Genomic DNA, 18,624 nt, shown 5'->3' on the forward strand with positions numbered 1-18,624 from the left:
CCATTTACCCATGTTTATATTAACATAAAATCTTGGGAGGTCAAGTAAATGTATCTGTACTTTGAACCAATTGTCACCTTAACTCCAAAAACTCTCTACTCTTTGGAGGCCCTCAGAAAATAAAACGTAAATATACTTGTCATCCCCAAATACTTTCATGCCCTTATACCCAGTTTCAACAGAAACTGCGTTAAATTAAGGAAGTACATTTTAGGAAGTCTTCATGCCATCTTTCATAAGTTCCTTCAAATGCAATAAAGAGTAGCCATGCACTTGTTTTTGATTGTTATTTGCAGATATACAATGTCCTCTGTTACAACACAATTTAAATAAGAAAATAGCTTGTTTTACATTAAAACAACAATTTAACAATCAGCAGCAATGTCTTCTTTGCACATAATGAACTGAACTTTATAGTAAAACGAGTTCATGTGAGTTTACATATTTGCTGTGACGGGGTGTGTCTCTGTGGAAGTGGCTCAGCAGTTCCAAAGAAGAGCAATGAGGAAGTCATTTCACAATCCTGAATAACACATGCTCATTATGATTGTGATTATGATAAAACAAAGGGTTAACTTCATTTTCCTTAAAAGGCTTGGCTGTAATATCACAATTGGGGACATATACTATTTTCTTATGATGAGCGCTCTGGCCAAATCAAGCTCAGCGAAGTTGAAGTAATCTGCCGGAAATGACTCGTCTGTATGTTTCACAAGTCTTACTTACGATACAGACTGGGTGGTTAAGCAAGCTTTACACAAGCTTTATACAACATCTATGGAAAACATGTCCGATGAACCGAGTAACAAAAAAATGACGTTAGATACGGATAAGTGAGCTGTTTGTTCAAGCATTGGATCAAGCGCGCCTTTAAAACTAAAAACAAGTATATTCTGTTTTTGATACACTTTACATGAATGTTTCTTATGTACAAAATTGGATATTTAACTAAATCAATCATACACAGTTGCAAGGTATTTACAAATTATCAATATCAACTGCTCTTAAGGTGCAATGTTTTTTCATTTTTTTTCATTTGCAGCCTTTAAAATAGTAATATAAAAACTTAAACTTGAGTATTTCCTAAGGGCTTGAACGCCATTCAAAGTCTGTAACATCCTCCCTCTCCCTTGTGCTCTACATTTTATCAAAAATGCCTCAATATAATTTAAACAAGGACGAAGTTAACACAAAAAATGAATGCATAAAAAGTCCGAGCTAAACACTGTGATAGCCGCTGTCTGTGATGATTGGCATTGACTGGTCAGCAGGGATCACAGAGAGAAACTGTGTTTGGAGCGTGGAGGGACACTGGACATTGTTAATGAAACCTGAAGCAAGGGGTCCTAAGAAGCTTTGAGGCATCTTGGGGAATGATTCCTCTGGATATGTGTTTACATGTTCCTCTTTCTCACCTCTTTTCTCCTCTGTAAACAAATGACCAGGCTGCTCCACCAGACTCTGAAATGGCTGGTAGTCGTCGTATACTGGAAGGAGGCTCTGCAAGCCTGCAGGCACACCGCCGTAGAAGGGGTTTTCATCACATATTATCACCCCTTCTGTTTTTTCAAGTAGCTTTGTTGCATCATGGACGGCCTCATCAAAGCCCTCACCGTCAGATTTAACTCCGGACACATGATCGCATGACGCATTTGTGTTGGTTCCACTAGACCCTGAGGACAAACTGGAGTCTTCAGCATGCGAAACACCCCAAGAATCTGCATTGTTCTGCTGGTATGACATGTCGATTGGCATAAGAGCTGAATCCCCTGGTGGTAACTTAAAAAGTGGACAAGCCAGTGCCTGTTGGTCAACACGGGGTACAATGTCCCCCGAACTATGAAGGTATTCAGAGTCACAAAGAATTTCAGCCTTGACATCAGAGCCATCGAAGTTGGGAAGTAGGCTGCAATAGGTTTGATTGTCAAAGCAATATGATCCAATACTTGTGTCATCAGCTCTGACACCAAAGGGTTTGTAGGGAGAGGAGGGCAAACCAAAGTTTTTGTTTGGTTCTGTGAGCAGATTGGTAGTCAAAGGTGACATCGGGCGTATATCAGGGAAGGCCAAACAAAGGGCATCCTGAACTCTGGCTATAATGTCAGTGGGTTCTACCTTAGCATAACTAAGACAAGAAGAGCCAGTGCTGATTCCATTGCTTTGCTGAGGGCTCCCACTGCTTATGTCTTTCATTGAACCCTCCGACCTGAATACAGAGAAATGGGTTACTTAAACTGCCAATATAACCATAGAAATCTTGAAGGAAATGTTGCTATTGCAGCCACACTAACCATGTGCTGTCCTCTGGATCGGGGGAGTCTACCCAGACAGAGGAGAGGATCGGCGGGGCAGGCTTCAAGACCTGAAACAAGGATGATAAAAGCAATTAAAAATATAGATATGGAACATTTCTGATCGAGCTTTATCTGTTAACTTTGCAGCCAAATATACTTAATGGTTCCTTCACCTTTTTAAACGTGAAATTAAAGCCATTTTGAAGTCTTTCAAGGTGAATTTTCAAGCTTTTTCAGCACCTTTCTGCTATTGTTAAATACAAATGTATATACAGTAAATACAGTATACTGATTAGTGCACTTCTTTATGACTTAAAATCCTGTGATTTAAACATCCACAATTGTTTTTTGTGACATCATTCTAAAAAGGGTGAAAAGATAAATTCACCTGATACTACAATAATCCATTGAAAAACCTTTTGTTGCAATTGTTTTGGGGTCAAACCATATTTGCAGCTGACTAAAAGAAAAACTCTAATTCAAGCTTTTTTCCAACCTTGAAAACACCACATAAACTGCTACTCCTATATTGCCATTGCCAAGATTTCCAGCACATGTAGGTAAACTTTACATTATTTAAATAATGAGTAATTTAATAATAATTGCAACTGCCATCAGATTTCACAGAATGAGTAACGGATGGTAGTGTTTTCAGATTTCAGATTTTGGCACAGATCACTTTGTAACTCACCTCTTGCTCACTTGAATGCAAAAGCAGTAGTTTTGGATTTGGACATTTGGCAACTATGTCCGACCACTTTGTTTTGAGCCTAAAATTGCACAAACAAATAAACACATCACAAACATGACACAACACAACAAGAATTACAGTGTTAGGCTTTCAAAAAACTTACAACAACACAATATCTTTTTTTCTGTATGACTTACTTTATATAACAGCCATACATAGCAACGCTGATGAGGACAGCAGCAACACTGAGGCTGATGATGAGGGCCACGGCCGGGAGAGTTTTGTCCTTGTTCACAGCTACTGTATGAGAAAAAGTGTTTGAAGTTTAGATATGACTTCATATGTGTACAGATTACATGCAGCAGAGAGATAAACTAAAGAGGCTCTTGTTCGCCTGTAAATCTGCCCTGGCCGTGTGTTTGTTGTGACAGTGGGGAGATTCAACTGTTAATACCCAGCAGCTGTAAGCATTATCACATCTTTAAAGTGCCTTATTATTCAAGACTTATTTCTGTTTCAGTGACTGCATCTCATTACAGAAATGCTAATGGCCTTGTTGAAAGCTGAAAGTACAATGGTAGAGCGTAGCATCTCTGACTGCCACTGGGTGTAGAGAATGTGGGTGGGTGCAATTACATTAGTGTGCTCGATATTATAGTGGAACAACACAGAAGAAAACACAGAGTAAGTAGAGTCCAGTTTGGCTAATAAATCCATGAGATATCACACAAAAAGCACTGCACAGCTGTTTAAACGCCTTGCTTTTCATATCAATGAGACCAGTTTGCAGTGGGGGCCCAAAGTGGACGGCTTCTTCGATAAAAGTTGACCCTTTTTTTTTGGAGTGCAAAGCAATACAACTCTGACGCACAATACCAAAATAGGACATGCAAGAGCACATCCCTGGTAGAATACTCTGTGAGATTGTTAAAGGGAAAATAGCTGGCAGATCCTGGGGAAAACCCAAGACAAGGAAGGCATTCTGTTTTCACATATCAGTGTCATGAAAAAAATATATACAACAACAATGAATTCCGACATAAGCATCACAGTCATGGAAATCTCAGAAAGACGATTTTCCTTTTTGACAATGTGAGCTGATGTTAAAACCAACAAATATCTAATGTAACAGATGTAGCTGCTGTGTGCTTGAGTAGCAGTTTGGTAGCACCCTTGCTGGAGTAAAAGCTGTTGTGGTTCAAGTGACTTTTTTGGTGGATGCGCTATAAATCATACCCATTCTTTCATACTTCAAACTGCATTTAAATACGTAAAATTGCATCATAACAACAATATGTTCATTATTTCGGAACATATTTCAATAAACATAAAATACAGGTTCCAGTTGAGATTGTGAAGGTTTAAGAGTCCAAGATTTCAAATTACAAGTCAAATCCAGCCTAGATAAATCACATATTTCACCTAACAAAATAAATATGAATATGCTGAAGGTATCACGTCTAAGAAATATGAGGTTTAATCAGGCTTATAAAGAAATGACAACACTTACGGGTTGTGAATTCCCCCTCCTTACTGCTGTCGCTGAACTTGTTATTCGTGACGCTTTTCACGCTGACTTCATATTTCGTATTTGGCTCCAAGGGTCCACCAAGTATCTCATAGTAATAGTCTCCATCAAGTTGACTTGGTTTGAAAGATTTAGAATGCTGCTAAGGAGAAATAAGGAAGACAAAAAAAAGATAGCTTTTATAGTTCCTTTAACTAAACAGCAACCTGACATAATTAAAATACCACAGGAAAGTCTACGTCTCCAGGGAAAATGTTCGCCTATGCAGTCCATATGACATTGCTCCTACCTCTTCTTTGTCTCCTTTTTTATGGTAAGTCACTATAGCATTCAAGCTGTTACTGAACCAACTTGTGTGATCATAGTTTGTCTTCCACTTGACTTGAAAATTCCCATTGGATTCTTTCACAGAGACGATTGTTGGGGTTTTGGGCTTTACTGTTGAAGAATAGAGATAAGAAAAGTAAGGGTAGGTTATTTCCCATCCTCAACCCAGTTTAACATTCATTCACTGCTTTTCTGAATCAGTATATTTTTGAGAGGTACAGATTAGATTTATGGGAAATCTACTTACTGGTTTCTATGACGTTAATGATTTTGGACTCCATGGTTTTGTTTCTTTTCCAAACTGTCGCTGTATGAGTCTCCCCCTTTACTAGCGTCATTTGAATAGAGCAACAACACGGTCCAGCATCACACTGTTCGAAAGCGCACCGATTCTGCCTGTGGAATACAACATAACATACATTATGTTCTGAACCTAAATGGGCCCCAAAAAGTGGCATATTATACAGGATTTTATTTATCTATGAAAAATGTAAATTGCCAATTGTAAAGAATAGATTATTATTTTTGGACAAACACTTTTAAATCTGACAAGAAAGGGCAATGTGAAGACCTGATCACAAGCTATATTAAGAAAGCTTCTTCCTGCATTAGAGAATTAGGCAGTTTAAACCCACAAAGCTAATAGAATATTGATCAAGCATCAGGAAGAATAAACACTGACTTTGTCAAATAAAATAAGCCTATCTAGCATGTATGATTGTTGCAAAAACATTAAATAAAAGCTTCAAAAAATAAGAGTAAAACAGATGCTGAGGCAATATTTAAAAGATGTCACACTCATTTCACATTAGTCTGGAGCAGAGGTGGGAAGTAAGTACATTTACTCAAGTCCTGTACTTAAGTATAATGTTGAGATACTTGTACTTTACTTGAGTATTCCCATATGCTACTTTGTACTTATACCCCACTACAGGGGGTAAATATTGTACTTTTACTCCACTACATTAATTTAATACCTTTAGTTACTTTGCAGATTTGGATTAATTATGTAAAATATAATCAACACTTAAATCAAACTTTAGTTACACCTGGAGTAAATTCACAAGCTACCATGCCGTTTACAAAGTGATTAAAACTAGCTGCCCCTTTACCAGCTTTGATAACACTTTAATGCATCAATAATTATAATCAAAACGTAAAATATATATTATTCTAAAATTGACCTCTCTGCATAATGAGTACTTTAAGTATATGTTGATGATAATATTTTTCTACTTTTACTTGAGTAACATTTGATTGCAGGACTTTTACTTGTAACAGAGTATTCCTACACTCTGGTACTTTTTTTTACTCAAGTACAAGACCTGAGTACTTCTCCCACCTCTGGTCAGGGGTCGTTAGTTTAATCAATAATAAGGTGTCCTTTAAGGAAGAGGGTTGGGAACCACTGCCGATTGAATCTTGAATCGTAATCGGCACTATTGATATTGCTCATAAACCGATAGTGTAAATAAATGAACTAGCTTTGTAGTAGAACCCTATTACATTGCAGGGGTGAACAATTAAAAACATCATCTCACTTGTTCTTCCAGGAGTCGTTTTGTAGAATCATACGGTATTCAGTGCAGTTTTGAGCTTCAAGTTGGCAAAACATAAATTCATCGTAGTCGTTGGTACAGTTAAGAGTCAGTCCTGAAACATACATAAACACCAATACATTAATTATGAGAACGATGTATTGCATATAGAATATAAAACACTGTCCAATATACGTACCAGAGAGAGCTGTTGCAATATTCCCTAAAATGAACAGGACGAAAGGCATCCTGTCGCGAGCTCGCCTGAATCAAACACAATAGCAGCGTTATTTTAATGATAGGATTATTGAAGTAACAACTTCTTAAAGTCCACATTACCTGGTTGGCTCCATTTAGAAACGATGTATTCCACTTCTATTTCAAAAACACTAAACCAACTCAGCAGCACCGACCCATTTCGTGGGAACGTGCTGCGTGTTTTGCATGTACTGTAATGAGTCTCAAAGGCTTCCTGATATGGAAAGCTGTTACGGGAAATGTTGCGCCATGATTCAGAGGAAATTCATCCCCACTCCCATTTCCTCGAAGAGTTGACAGTGAGCAACTCACTCTCTTCGGACGACATCTGATTTATGTGGTATAGGACTACTTTAAATGGAGCATTCATTGGTATTTGATGTGTTTTACCGAGGAGAAGTTAGTTTTATGGGTAGGATATTGGACAAACATTCACTCCGGTCTTTTTACTAAGGATCACAGACTGTCTGCAGTGGAGGATTAGTTCATAACCGATCCCTCGCTCCTACACACAGTGTTTTACATATGATAGGGATCATGCATATATTACAGTTTAAATGTAATAAAACCACTATTATTTTAAATATCTTCGTGCTCATTAATAGTTAACTTTTGTTCTCACAGCTCCCATGTGATCCAGTGACTCCAAATCCGTATCAGATATCAGACGCACCTCTTTTTTTATTTTTAGCCCAAAGTCTATTTGATTTGAACAAAAAAACACACTTTTTGTATTTATTTTGTATTTAAACTATATTTCCGAAAGCTTATATCTTGTGCTCCATAGACTCCAAATCAATGCTGGGATTAATATGTGTAAGGTTTTTATTGCATGCTTACATTATTTACTGCATGGGTGAATGTATAGTTTTGTATGCTTCAGTTGCTAGTTTCGAAAATGGATAGTTTATTAAATTGACAGATTGCTCCACTCAAACAGAAAACACTCTACACTACTAATTGTTTTACCTTGAGAATGATTAGATTAGATGCCCTAAACGTTTGATAAGAAAAGCTTCACATGTGGCAAAAAGTGTAAAAGTGTTTTACTAATGAACAATTATGAAACCCCTGACAGGCAGAGACAGGCCTACTGTATTGACTGCGAACGAGGAAACGCATAGGACACACTCCGCCATCTAGTGGACGTTGTATGAGTGTGTTCACATGCAATAAAAAGTTACATTTATCTGTTTGACCTGTAGTGTTGGAATTTAACAAAGTACATTTCCTCAACTTGTGGGCAAAATCAAACCAAAACCAGATAGACCAGAGGGACCAGAAAGCTGTTTAAATGACTTGACATTCATACATTTTCTTTTCTTTTCTGCCTTTAGTAATAGAAAACAGGGACAAACAATTCATATTTGTTCCAGAACAAAAATCGCCACCTGGTAATGAACCAGTGCTGCTCTATTTTCAATATACAATATGTCCCAAAGGCCAAGGCCAACAAGATGCTCTGACACTTTTGAATGCTCGCCAATCCAATTTTGAATTACTGCTCCACTTCTGCTTGTCTGCTGCTACCGTGTGTGTTTTTTCAAGGGTGTTAATGTACGGGATAAGGTTGTACAGTGTCATGCCAAATAATTAAAAATGGCAGTCAACACATATCATGACTACAATGTTCTGGATGTGAGAGTAAAATAGAGAGTGTGAGATGAAGATGATGTTACATTTGTAAAAATGGAACTGGGACAAGAGATAAACAGCTGGAGCTTTGTACTGGAAGTGTTACAAAGCAGGGTTGGTAGTATGTAGTCAGCTGGGTATAGCACGATGTGTTGACGTGCTTGTTTTAGCATCCTATGCAGTGTATTTTCTATCTGAGGTGCCATATGTACATTTTTAGCATTGGATCTTATGATCTTTGAGGACTAATAAGGTACACTATTTTGTCATGATATTTCATCAATGTTTACTTTGGGTTTCAATTCAGAAAGTCAGTTGAAATGTATCAAATAAAGACATTAGGACACGTTTTTATCATACATGCTTCTAGGGATGGCTCTGGTGATCAATTGGCTCGTCCCTTTCGTCCATCTGTGCAATTGTACAATATATTTCCTTGACGTATTGGTACAGAAATGCATGGTGCCCAGGGGATGAATCTTATGACTCTGAGGTTCTCCTAATTTTTACACTAATACCTACAATATAGTTTAGAGTGATATATCCCTTATCTTTTGGGTGTGTGACCATGCATGCACTTTGTTGTAGAAATAGTTATTTGCATCTCTAATGATTGCCTGACTACTCTTCGAGTGCCATCCTTAGGTCAACATTTCAATTTGCCCAGTATTTCAGTTTTTCTATCAAAGAAATACATTTTAGTAATACTGTGCGCTAAACACAGATATATGCTTACTTGACTTAAGACTTCTAGGCATGTTTCTCCCTAGTTAATTTTGTGTTTATATTCCCTTGTGCTGTTCTCGAAGGTCATACAGAATGTTCGGAGTACTCAACAACATCAAACACATTTAGCGTGTGTGTGTGTGTGTGTGTGTGTGTGTGTGTGTGTGTGTGTGTGTGTGTGTGTGTGTGTGTGTGTGTGTGTGTGTGTGTGTGTGTGTGTGTGTGTGTGTGTGTGTGTGTGTGTGTGTGTGTGTGTGTGTGTGTGTATGCCAGAGAATGCTGGCTTCAGTTGCTTCAATAATAAAATATAATTAAATATAACCTTGAGTGTCAGTTCATGTGCTTTGATATACAAAGTGCTGATTGTACAATGTCCCCATTGGGATTTTATAAGATTTGAATGTAAGAGCTGACCTATGATGTAGTGCGTGAAGAAAATAACGCCTCACACCTCAGTGTGCAACTAGTACAGTACAGTACGTGAGCTTTGTCACATATCACTCTATGAATGGTGTCACTCAAAGCCACCATTGTTGAGCACACGTGTTTGGGTGTGCGTGTCAGTCATTATTGCTTAATAATAGTATATTATTTTTGTTTTACTGAGGGACAGGGGTGGGCAGTGACATCCACATGCGGAGCAGCAGGAATCAAACCCTGTATGTTGCAGTACAATTACGTATTCTTTACCACCTACATTATAACCCAGCATCTCACTACATGTTCAAATAGCTAAAGCACTATAGCAGATACTAGTACAATGATAACACTATAGTGTGTTGCATTTACAACTATGGTCAACATAAAGCAAAAATAGTGGTTGTGAATTCTATTCCATTTCAGTATTAAACTTTAGAACTACATTGAGTTGAGTCTCTTAAATTATTTTTATTTTAATGATACAGCATTTTAATTTGGTACCAAATTAGGTCAGTTGTGTGCTGAGTTATTATTTTGATATATATATATATATATGGAATGTAATGTGTAATGGTTCACTATGTGATGTGTGCTGCAGTAGCATTTCCATTGCACAGTTGCCAAGGAGAATGTACTACTGAGCAGTGGAGAGCGAACGTGTGGTGGTAACATTAGAGTGCTGTAGAGATGGCGTGACGTGACAAGCACATGGTGTGGAAGGGTGGAGAAATGGCTTAGTATGGAGTTGTCAACAAAGCGTAGGCCAGGGGCCGGCTCCAAGTCCTGACACTGGAGGAGCGTCCTGTGTAGAAGTAAAGAACATAGAACTGTTTGGATCACAGATTTCTTCTTCAGTGCATCTGCAATGGCATGTGTGTAACTCTAACGATGCAGTGGCAGACTCCAGTGGTAAATCAAAGCTGACAATTTAAAGCTTTGATAACAGATTCAGTTTTTTATGCTTTGTCAACAGTGGGTTGATGGATTTAAAGTTCAAGCTCACTGCGTATTACAGATAAACTGACCATGACCTCTGACCTCCCTGCAGGAGATAAACCAGGAAGCTGTTTAAGATAATTAAGTCATTTTTTGATTAAGCATGTATGACAGGCTCTGTTATGTTATTATTTTTTTTCAAAACTAAATTAATTTTGATGTTTTTTTTAAATCGCTTCCCTGTTACTAACAAAAAACAACATTGGCCATTAAATATATATATATAAAGAGTTTTGCCCATTTTATACTAATGCACCAGTGATTACAATGGTCTGGCCTCCTAGAAGCAATATATATGCATTTTTCTTGTTGTTCTGAGTTTGTATCTTTATGGGTTTTTTTGCACTAATTGTAATTGGCTTTCATAAATGTGTCAGCTACATGAAATGTATTGTTATGTAATATTCTGTGTAATGTAATCGTGATGGGATTGGAAATATTGGCTCTGTGTGCTACAGTTCTGTGGTTTCCTGTTGGTTTTCTGGGGGCTGGTCTCAGTCCCCCTCCATATTGGGTCATGGAGATTGTGACGTTAGACTCCATAACTCCTTATCGGCACCTGACCCTCCGCGTCACACTGAGCTTCCAATATGAAAGCCATGTGATTATTTTCCGAATGAGACCGTGTGCGTATATAGTAGACTGGGAGTATATAGCCTCCATAGAGGTTATTTTCCTCATTCAACTGCAAGCAATAGCTGAGAGCACACAGAGAGCTTTGCTGGAGGTTTGTTGCTCCTCTTCCCATATAACATGCAGGTAAGAAGACTTTCATTTATGCATGTCTTTATTACTTTTATGACTTATCTGACTTTTACTAAAAAGTGTGCCAATAAATTGTCATAATGTTTTTTGGGGAAATATATATATTTTTGAAATTAGTTATTTATTATACGATTGTAAACATTTATTGAAAGTTATGCTTATTGAAAACCTAAAAAAATGAATGTCTCCAAGTGATTTAAGGTGTTTTGAAAGACTACTAGCGCGCTTGTTCAAGGAGTTGTGAGCAAGTTATGTTCATGTGGAAGAAATAAGAACATAAGGCTTTAAGTGGGATCATACAGTGCCTTCCAAAGTCTTAACACCTGTTTAAGCTTTGAGTGGCACGCCGTGTTGCATGAGAAGTCAGAGACTGTAAAGCAGTCAGAGAAAAAACTAAGTCTCATCATAACACAGGAAAGAATCAAGTTTATTTGAGCTTTTTCTGTGCCATTCTCCTGTTTAATGTTTTCATCTAAGCTGCAACAACCACTGCGCTCTGTACTCTGCAGGCGGCACCCTGTGCCTGGGGAGCCAGTATGCACGCAGCATCGCTGTTAACAAGTCTGAACCTCCAAAGAGAACAAGGTCAGTTCTGTGATGTCGTGCTCAGACCAAAACAGGACCCGGGTGAACTCTACCCGGCACACAGGTGAGCAACATAAACAGACAAACAAATACATCATGGCAAAACATATTATAAATTCATGTTATTTTGGATGTTATATGTCCAGATGTTCATGATTTTATGCAGCATTACACAAATCATTATTCTTTGCGCCCCCAGGTGTGTCCTGGCAGCTTCTAGTCCAGTGTTGGCTTCTATCTTGTCCTCTACTGGCGCCCTGGTGGAACTGCAGGCTCCGTGTCTGTCTGACTCCGTACTGCCACTTCTTTTAGACTTCATTTATACCGGGGATCTGCCATACTCTCGCAGCCAGCACCAGTATCACAACCTGCTCACTGCTGCCTGCTACCTTCAGATGGATGGTCTGCCGGAGGCTCTAAAGGCTAGGCAACAGACTGAGGCAGAAGCCGGAGATAATGCAAATGTATCCACTGGAACCCTTATTAAGTATCTGCCAGAGGATCATCCGTATTCAGCCAATGTGGGCACATGCAATGACATAGATCCATGTAGAAGTAGCAGTAAAAATGGTACAAATCACTGTAGCAGAAATAATACAAGCTCTTTGAAGAAGGTAAATACCTGTCATAGTATATCTGAAAGCACTGAGAGCAGTGTCAACACAGGCAACTGCAGACAAGAACCTCAGGATTTGATTTTAAGTATCCCTTGCATAGTTGAAGTGCTTGGGGAGTCAGGCGACGACAAAGAGGTGCAAAAGGATCAATTTCATTCAGGTCATTCAGCTGGCTCTGTAAAGCCAAAGCCATGGCATGGGGGCACAGATGGGGAGCTAGAGAGGACAGTTGAGGACAGGAGGAGGTCGAATAAACTCTGCACTTCTGAGGAGAAGGAGGAGACAAGTAGAAAAGAGAAGAAACAGGGACTGTGTTTGACATTTCCAAGTAAAGCAGAAGACATGCAAACTAACAGAAAAGAAGACACAACTCAGATACGTCACTCTCCCCTGCTTCATTTCTCAACCTCCCATCTTAAGGACAACGTTTCGCCCTCACAGTGCTCCTCATCATCCTCTTCCTCATCACCACCTCCATGCTCTGGGTGTGTGCCTGTTATCCGTCACAGCAGTCGAGCAGCTATGCTCCAGCTGGAAGAAGAGGCACCAATGCCCCCTTACCATCTAGTATCCCAGGCCTCAGCCGGCTCCAGCAGGGCCCCTTACTCTCGGTCAGGAAGCACAGACAGTGACAACATCGATGAGGGTATTACCTCCACACACGGACATCTTCATGGGGCACAAAATCAGGCTTACATAAACAATAAAGACCACATTGGGGCACAGAGTTGGGATTACAAGGAAACCTCAGATCAGTCTGACACCCTCAAACAGGATTACAACATTAGCAATACTTATCATGTAATAGGACAGAATAGTGAACAGATGAGCATTACAGATCCTAATGATCACCATGCTCATTGTGTTTCAGTTAATAAAAAATGCATTAAACGTATTAGGGATGATTCACAGAACATGGATTGCAGCAATTTCACCAGAGGGTTAAAGTATAAAATGTATGATACTTTCGAGGATTTCCCCTCCAAACATCAGCGAATGGATTGCTCTGATTACCAAAATGTCTGGATGGCCAATGCAGCAGAGGAACAATCCATTCAGTCACAAGATCTGAGGGATAAAGTCCCACTTCCTGTACTGAACTCAGACACAGGAAGTGATTCCCTCTGGGAAGATCTGTGTACCCAGGAAGATGTGAAAGAGGAACACAGTCAGGAAGAATGTGAGACAGTCAACAGAAACACAACCAAGATGGACAAGAGATGCAATGTCCTTCAGCTTGTCTCCCGGACACATCAATCATGTTTGGATGATGTCACTGGCGGTCTCTCCAGCTTTGATTGTCCCACATCTGTAGAACCAGAAAATATGCCAGGCATTGATATCAAAGAGCCTGCTCATCACAAGACTGCTGCTCACAACATGTCGGACCCAACATACAGTGTTGTGGGGCCTTCATACCGTGGACACCTTGAGTATCACTGCCTACCAGAGGAGGAAACACACTTATCACACCAATACTCTGGTCGCAAACACTCCCACCATCCCAATCATTCATACCCGTCCAGTGATGAGGAGGAGGCTGGGACTTTTGCCAGTCAAGGCTACAGTTCTCTGAGGCAGCACTTTGCAACAAGGACTACTGACCAGATTCTACTGCTGGACATTAGCGCCAAACCTGCCGAGTTCCTATTTGCTAATGCATTACGCCAAAAGGAAACATTTGGAAACGGGTTTAGGAAGAATAATAGAGAGCAATTAAGTGAAGCAACATCTGTAGCAGGTGTTGACTCTAAATATTGGGCTGGAGAAACAAGTGTCAAAGAAAGTAAATCTGTTGGTAAAGACCGAAGCAGGCCAAAGATTGAGGTTATACATAAATCTGCGGTTGAGAAGAGGGTTTCCAAACATAAAGATGGTGATAACAAGACTCCTGCCATGACAATTTGCTCACCTCCTAATGTGCAAGACTCTGTGCAAGCCTCGATGTCATCAATCTTGTCTGTCTGCATACCTTCTTCCCGGTCAGCCAGTATGCCAACAACTATGTCTGCTCGAGTGTCTAACCCTGTACAGCAGCCTTTCCAGTGCTCTCTGTGCGAGCGCTCCTTCAGTCAGCGCGGCTCACTGAACAGACATGTGCGGAGCCACCTTGGAGTCCGGCCCTTCCCCTGCCCCCGCTGCCCTATGACTTTTTCCCGCCAGTACCGTGTCACAGAGCACATGCGTGTTCACCAGCGCTGTGTCATCCTGAGTGACTTTCGAAGACACCCTGCTTCTTAGAGGACAGGCCTCAAAAGTGAAATGTCTTTTCCTGTATGTAGGCCCGTATGGAGCCTATATATGTTACTTATTTTGCAAATGTATGGAAGGCAATTAGATGGACAAATACAAATAAAGTGAATGGATATCTTTGCCCTCCAAAGGCTAACGATGAGAGTAAACAGTGGTCATGTGCAGTGAAATAACGTTGTTCATACCAAGTAATGGGAAAAGGGGAGTTGAAAATACTTTTGACACAATGCGCTGCATGTCATGTTACGAAGAACAACCAATCTCAACCAGCAGATAAATGCAGTAAATATCAGTCATTTGTAAATATGGAGGAGCACCTTCACTTTAGTGCAGGACTACCCAGAGGTTTAAGATCGAGTGTCCAGTTTTTACTCTATATTAATTTCTTTGCTAAAATGTCACACGATCATTAATATCCTCTGATCTCGTGTTTCGAGTGCCAGTGTCCGGCACACACCCACACATACCCACAGAGCAGAGCTGACAGACCAGAGACAGTAAACACCAAGGAAAGAAATTGCTGTCCCGTGTACAATTTTTTAGTACACACTTAAAAAACACAGTCTGGAAGAGCTAAGGGTGTATGGTTAGCTGGCTATGTTCGCTGAGCAACATCAGATGAACCTGCATCAGGAGGCGTGTGGTGCAGTGGGTTGTGCGTTAGTGTTCGGATCAGGGGGTCACAGATTCAAACCCCACTGCAGTCAGCATGTCGTTGTGTCCCTGGGCAAGACACTTCACCCCAAATGGCTCCTGTGGGGATTGCCCACAGTATTGAGTATGTAAGTCGCTTTGGATAAAAGTGTTTAGCAAGTGTCATGTCATGTCATCAGCACCCTTGAATATGGAACAAGAGTAGCCGTCCAACGCATGACTGACATGCCTTGCCTTTTTCATAACCAGGCGATAAAAGACAGGCCCCGTGTTTGGCCCCAGGAGTGATGTGTAGACCGGTTCTTTTCAAAGTATCATGCACTTTGAGTTGATACATGGAAATATATCGAACCTTTACAGTTCTTCTGATACTTTCTGCATAATCTGACGTTGGTTTTTCTGTGACAGTCCGCGACAGGACATTCATGTTTGACTGCTAGTGTTCCCGACCCATAAAAGTTATCTTCAATGCATAACTGTTAGAAAATTATTTGTTTGTCCATTATTACACTGTCAATATCCCAAAGTTAGCTGCTAGATTGTGACCAATGCAATGTGAAAACAATGTTACAATGTGAGTGTGTGTGTGTGTGTGTGTGTGTGTGTGTGTGTGTGTGTGTGTGTGTGTGTGTGTGTGTGTGTGTGTGTGTGTGTGTGTGTATGTGTGTGTGTGTGTGTGTGTGTGTGTGTGTGTGGGTGTGTGTGTGGGTGGGTGGATGTGCATGTGCATGTGATTACAATAGTGTACAATATGTTATCCTGTTTTTGCCAACTTTTTATCTTTTGTCAATGTTAATTATTTATCAGATTTACATGACATTTACATTTGACTTTGAGTTCAAAAGTGTGTGTATTTACAATGCACTACGTTGTAATTAATCATGAGGTTTTGTTTGCAGACAGCTACTATTTCTTTATAACTTACTTCTGTATGACAGGTTGAAAAGTTACAAATCCTTTTGTTATTGCGTGTCACATGTGTCTTGAATGTAACTCATACTCCCTGTTTACACCAAGTGGAGGATGTCAGACTTTTGTTTTTGGATAGAATGCAATAGTTGGATAATCGAATGAAAAGAACATTATTACCTAATTCTCCTTCAGATTTTGCATTTTATGCAGAGCCAAAGTGTGTGTAATACAGAAGGGATTCGTACTGTTCATATATTTCATCGGTGTGTCTGATAAATGTGTCTTTATGATAAATGGTGTTTGGTTTTACAAAAAAGCTACTAATGTCGCTGCAACATTATGAACGTTTTATGTAATGGAATGTATGTTTTATGTGTTAATTTATTCTGTATTTAAACTGTGAAATACTCATTTTCTGATATGCGGACATTAATAATTGTTTATGCTTCTAACCCTAGTGTACACACTCTTAAAACATATATATATTATATATAAAGAGATTTTCATTTGTTTTGGTGAAATTAACCATAATTTAAATGAAAATTAAAGTGTTTTAAGCAAACTTAAAGTGACAGTTACACAGGAAGGGTACAGACAATTTATGATTTGAATCACACTTGCCTTCATATAACTTTGAGTGATTTATGAGTGAAATGTCTTACATGCTGTCCTCTGTAAGTGCAGACTGGGGGTACTGAAAGCTGCTGCTGCTGCTGAAACATGAGCTGACATTGTGAGAAACATCGTCAAGGACAGCTTTGTGGTTCTGTGCAGCTTCTGTCTTGTTCATGCCAAAATCTTCTGTAAGGGATGTGTTAAGGTAATAAAAAAAATAGAGAACAGTTTACAAGAGGTGACATGTTTATGGCTTGAGTTGTTGACATACATTTTCCTTTTCAGATGTTACCACTGTGTTGTTGTTTGAATAAAGACTCTCTCTATAAACTTGACATGTCTTTGTTTTACTCTCTGGTAACAATGCAATCCTATTGCTGCCAACCATTAATAAATACTCACTTTCTATTGAGCCGTCATGTCTGCAGCTCTAAAATGATTAAGCATTAATGAAGAATTAAGGATTCAATCAAATACTTTTAAACGTTTGCCTCTGTGAGTGAAAAGCCTTGAATAGTGATAAGTATGCAATACTTTTTCTAATATGATGAGTCTTTTTTTTTTTATATACACTATTAGAATTGCTGACATGTTTGGATACAAAGCATATAAAGTCATGTTGGAGAATAATAACAGCTTCTCAACACAAAAGATTTTCTAAATAATGGTTTACAACTGATACATCAAGTATCAGTAAATGATCTTTAAACCATTGAACTGTTAAAAGGAAGTGAAACACAGTGTAGCAATCACCTTTGAGTTTATTGAAAAATGTGTCCACTGTACAGATTTATTCAAACTATGTTGTCGACAGTAGCTTGCACGCTGCTTCACGGTGCCCTGAACATAATCTTTACACGGGAAAGCAAACCGGATTGACATCCATGTCAACACAGAGACAGATATCTGGTCAAGAGTTCATACGATCTTTCATAGAAAGAATCAGGTGAAAATCATCAAAACAAATGATTTACTTAAAAAAATGGGAAGAGCATTGTGTTCATTAAGAAGAAAAATAAATTCGTACTTCTTATTTCCATATGAAATTGTACAGTAAGTATATCTCTGCTTGAATTAAAGGACTACAAGGCAGAAAGATTTTACAATTATCAAATTAAATGACCTCACACGGATCAGAGTGTTTGTTTGGCTTAAATAATCACAAGTTATCGTGTCTGTGCATGTTTGACATACTTATAACAATAACAGGGCATATACTTCCCTACAGAAATCTGGTGACAATCATCATAACATCCACATAAATTCACATCTTTGAATCACAACAGCATGCGTCCTCTGTGTTTTTTCTCTGGTACAACTTACACTGGATTCCCAAAAGGCCTTTGAACATCAAACATTTTAGATTAAAGGTCATTAGTTTCTCTTTTTGTCGATCACAGCACAGCATTAGACATATCTATCCTATGCACCAAGATTATACAGCAGTATAACAGACAATCAATCCTAGTTCAGTCTTCTGTCATTTTGATTTCATTTTTGCTAGCAATACTTTTTCTAATATGATGAGTCTTTTTTTTAATTTATATACACTATTAGAATTGCTGAAATGTTTGGATACAAAGCATATAAAGTCATGTTGGAGAATAATAACAGCTTCTCAACACAAAAGATTTTCTAAATAATGGTATACAACTGATACATCAAGTATCAGTAAATGATCTATAAACCATTGATAAAAATAACTAGATACATCATATCAAATGTGGTACAAATGAGCAAACATTGAACATTGATTTATGTGTTTCTATTCTAGTTCTATGGAATCTTCTCGCGGAAACACGAGATTCCG

The 18,624-nt window shown here is 38.9% G+C and overlaps 1 protein-coding gene across 3 annotated transcripts; it reads right to left on the reverse strand.

Moving 5' to 3' along the window:
* Window positions 1–270: 270 nt before the first annotated feature.
* On the reverse strand, window positions 271–6,855 carry LOC117471795. Of its 3 annotated transcripts, none has more exons than XM_034117019.1 (10): window positions 6,718–6,855; window positions 6,578–6,642; window positions 6,382–6,493; window positions 5,088–5,236; window positions 4,803–4,951; window positions 4,496–4,652; window positions 3,183–3,285; window positions 2,986–3,064; window positions 2,292–2,362; window positions 271–2,206 (listed from the first exon to the last, which is right to left on the reverse strand). In XM_034117019.1, exons 1-10 carry the CDS (start codon window positions 6,729–6,731, stop codon window positions 1,219–1,221), a joined length of 1,887 nt encoding a protein of 628 aa, XP_033972910.1. In that variant the 5' UTR covers window positions 6,732–6,855; the 3' UTR covers window positions 271–1,218. The 3 variants fall into 3 exon arrangements, with proteins under 3 accessions (XP_033972910.1, XP_033972911.1, XP_033972909.1); XM_034117020.1 differs by having other exon boundaries at window positions 3,183–3,282; window positions 4,496–4,655; XM_034117018.1 differs by having other exon boundaries at window positions 4,496–4,655.
* Between the last annotated feature and the right edge of the window lie 11,769 nt (window positions 6,856–18,624).

The sequence above is a fragment of the Trematomus bernacchii genome, unplaced genomic scaffold (genome assembly GCF_902827165.1).
Source record: "Trematomus bernacchii unplaced genomic scaffold, fTreBer1.1, whole genome shotgun sequence".
NCBI lineage: Eukaryota > Metazoa > Chordata > Actinopteri > Perciformes > Nototheniidae > Trematomus > Trematomus bernacchii.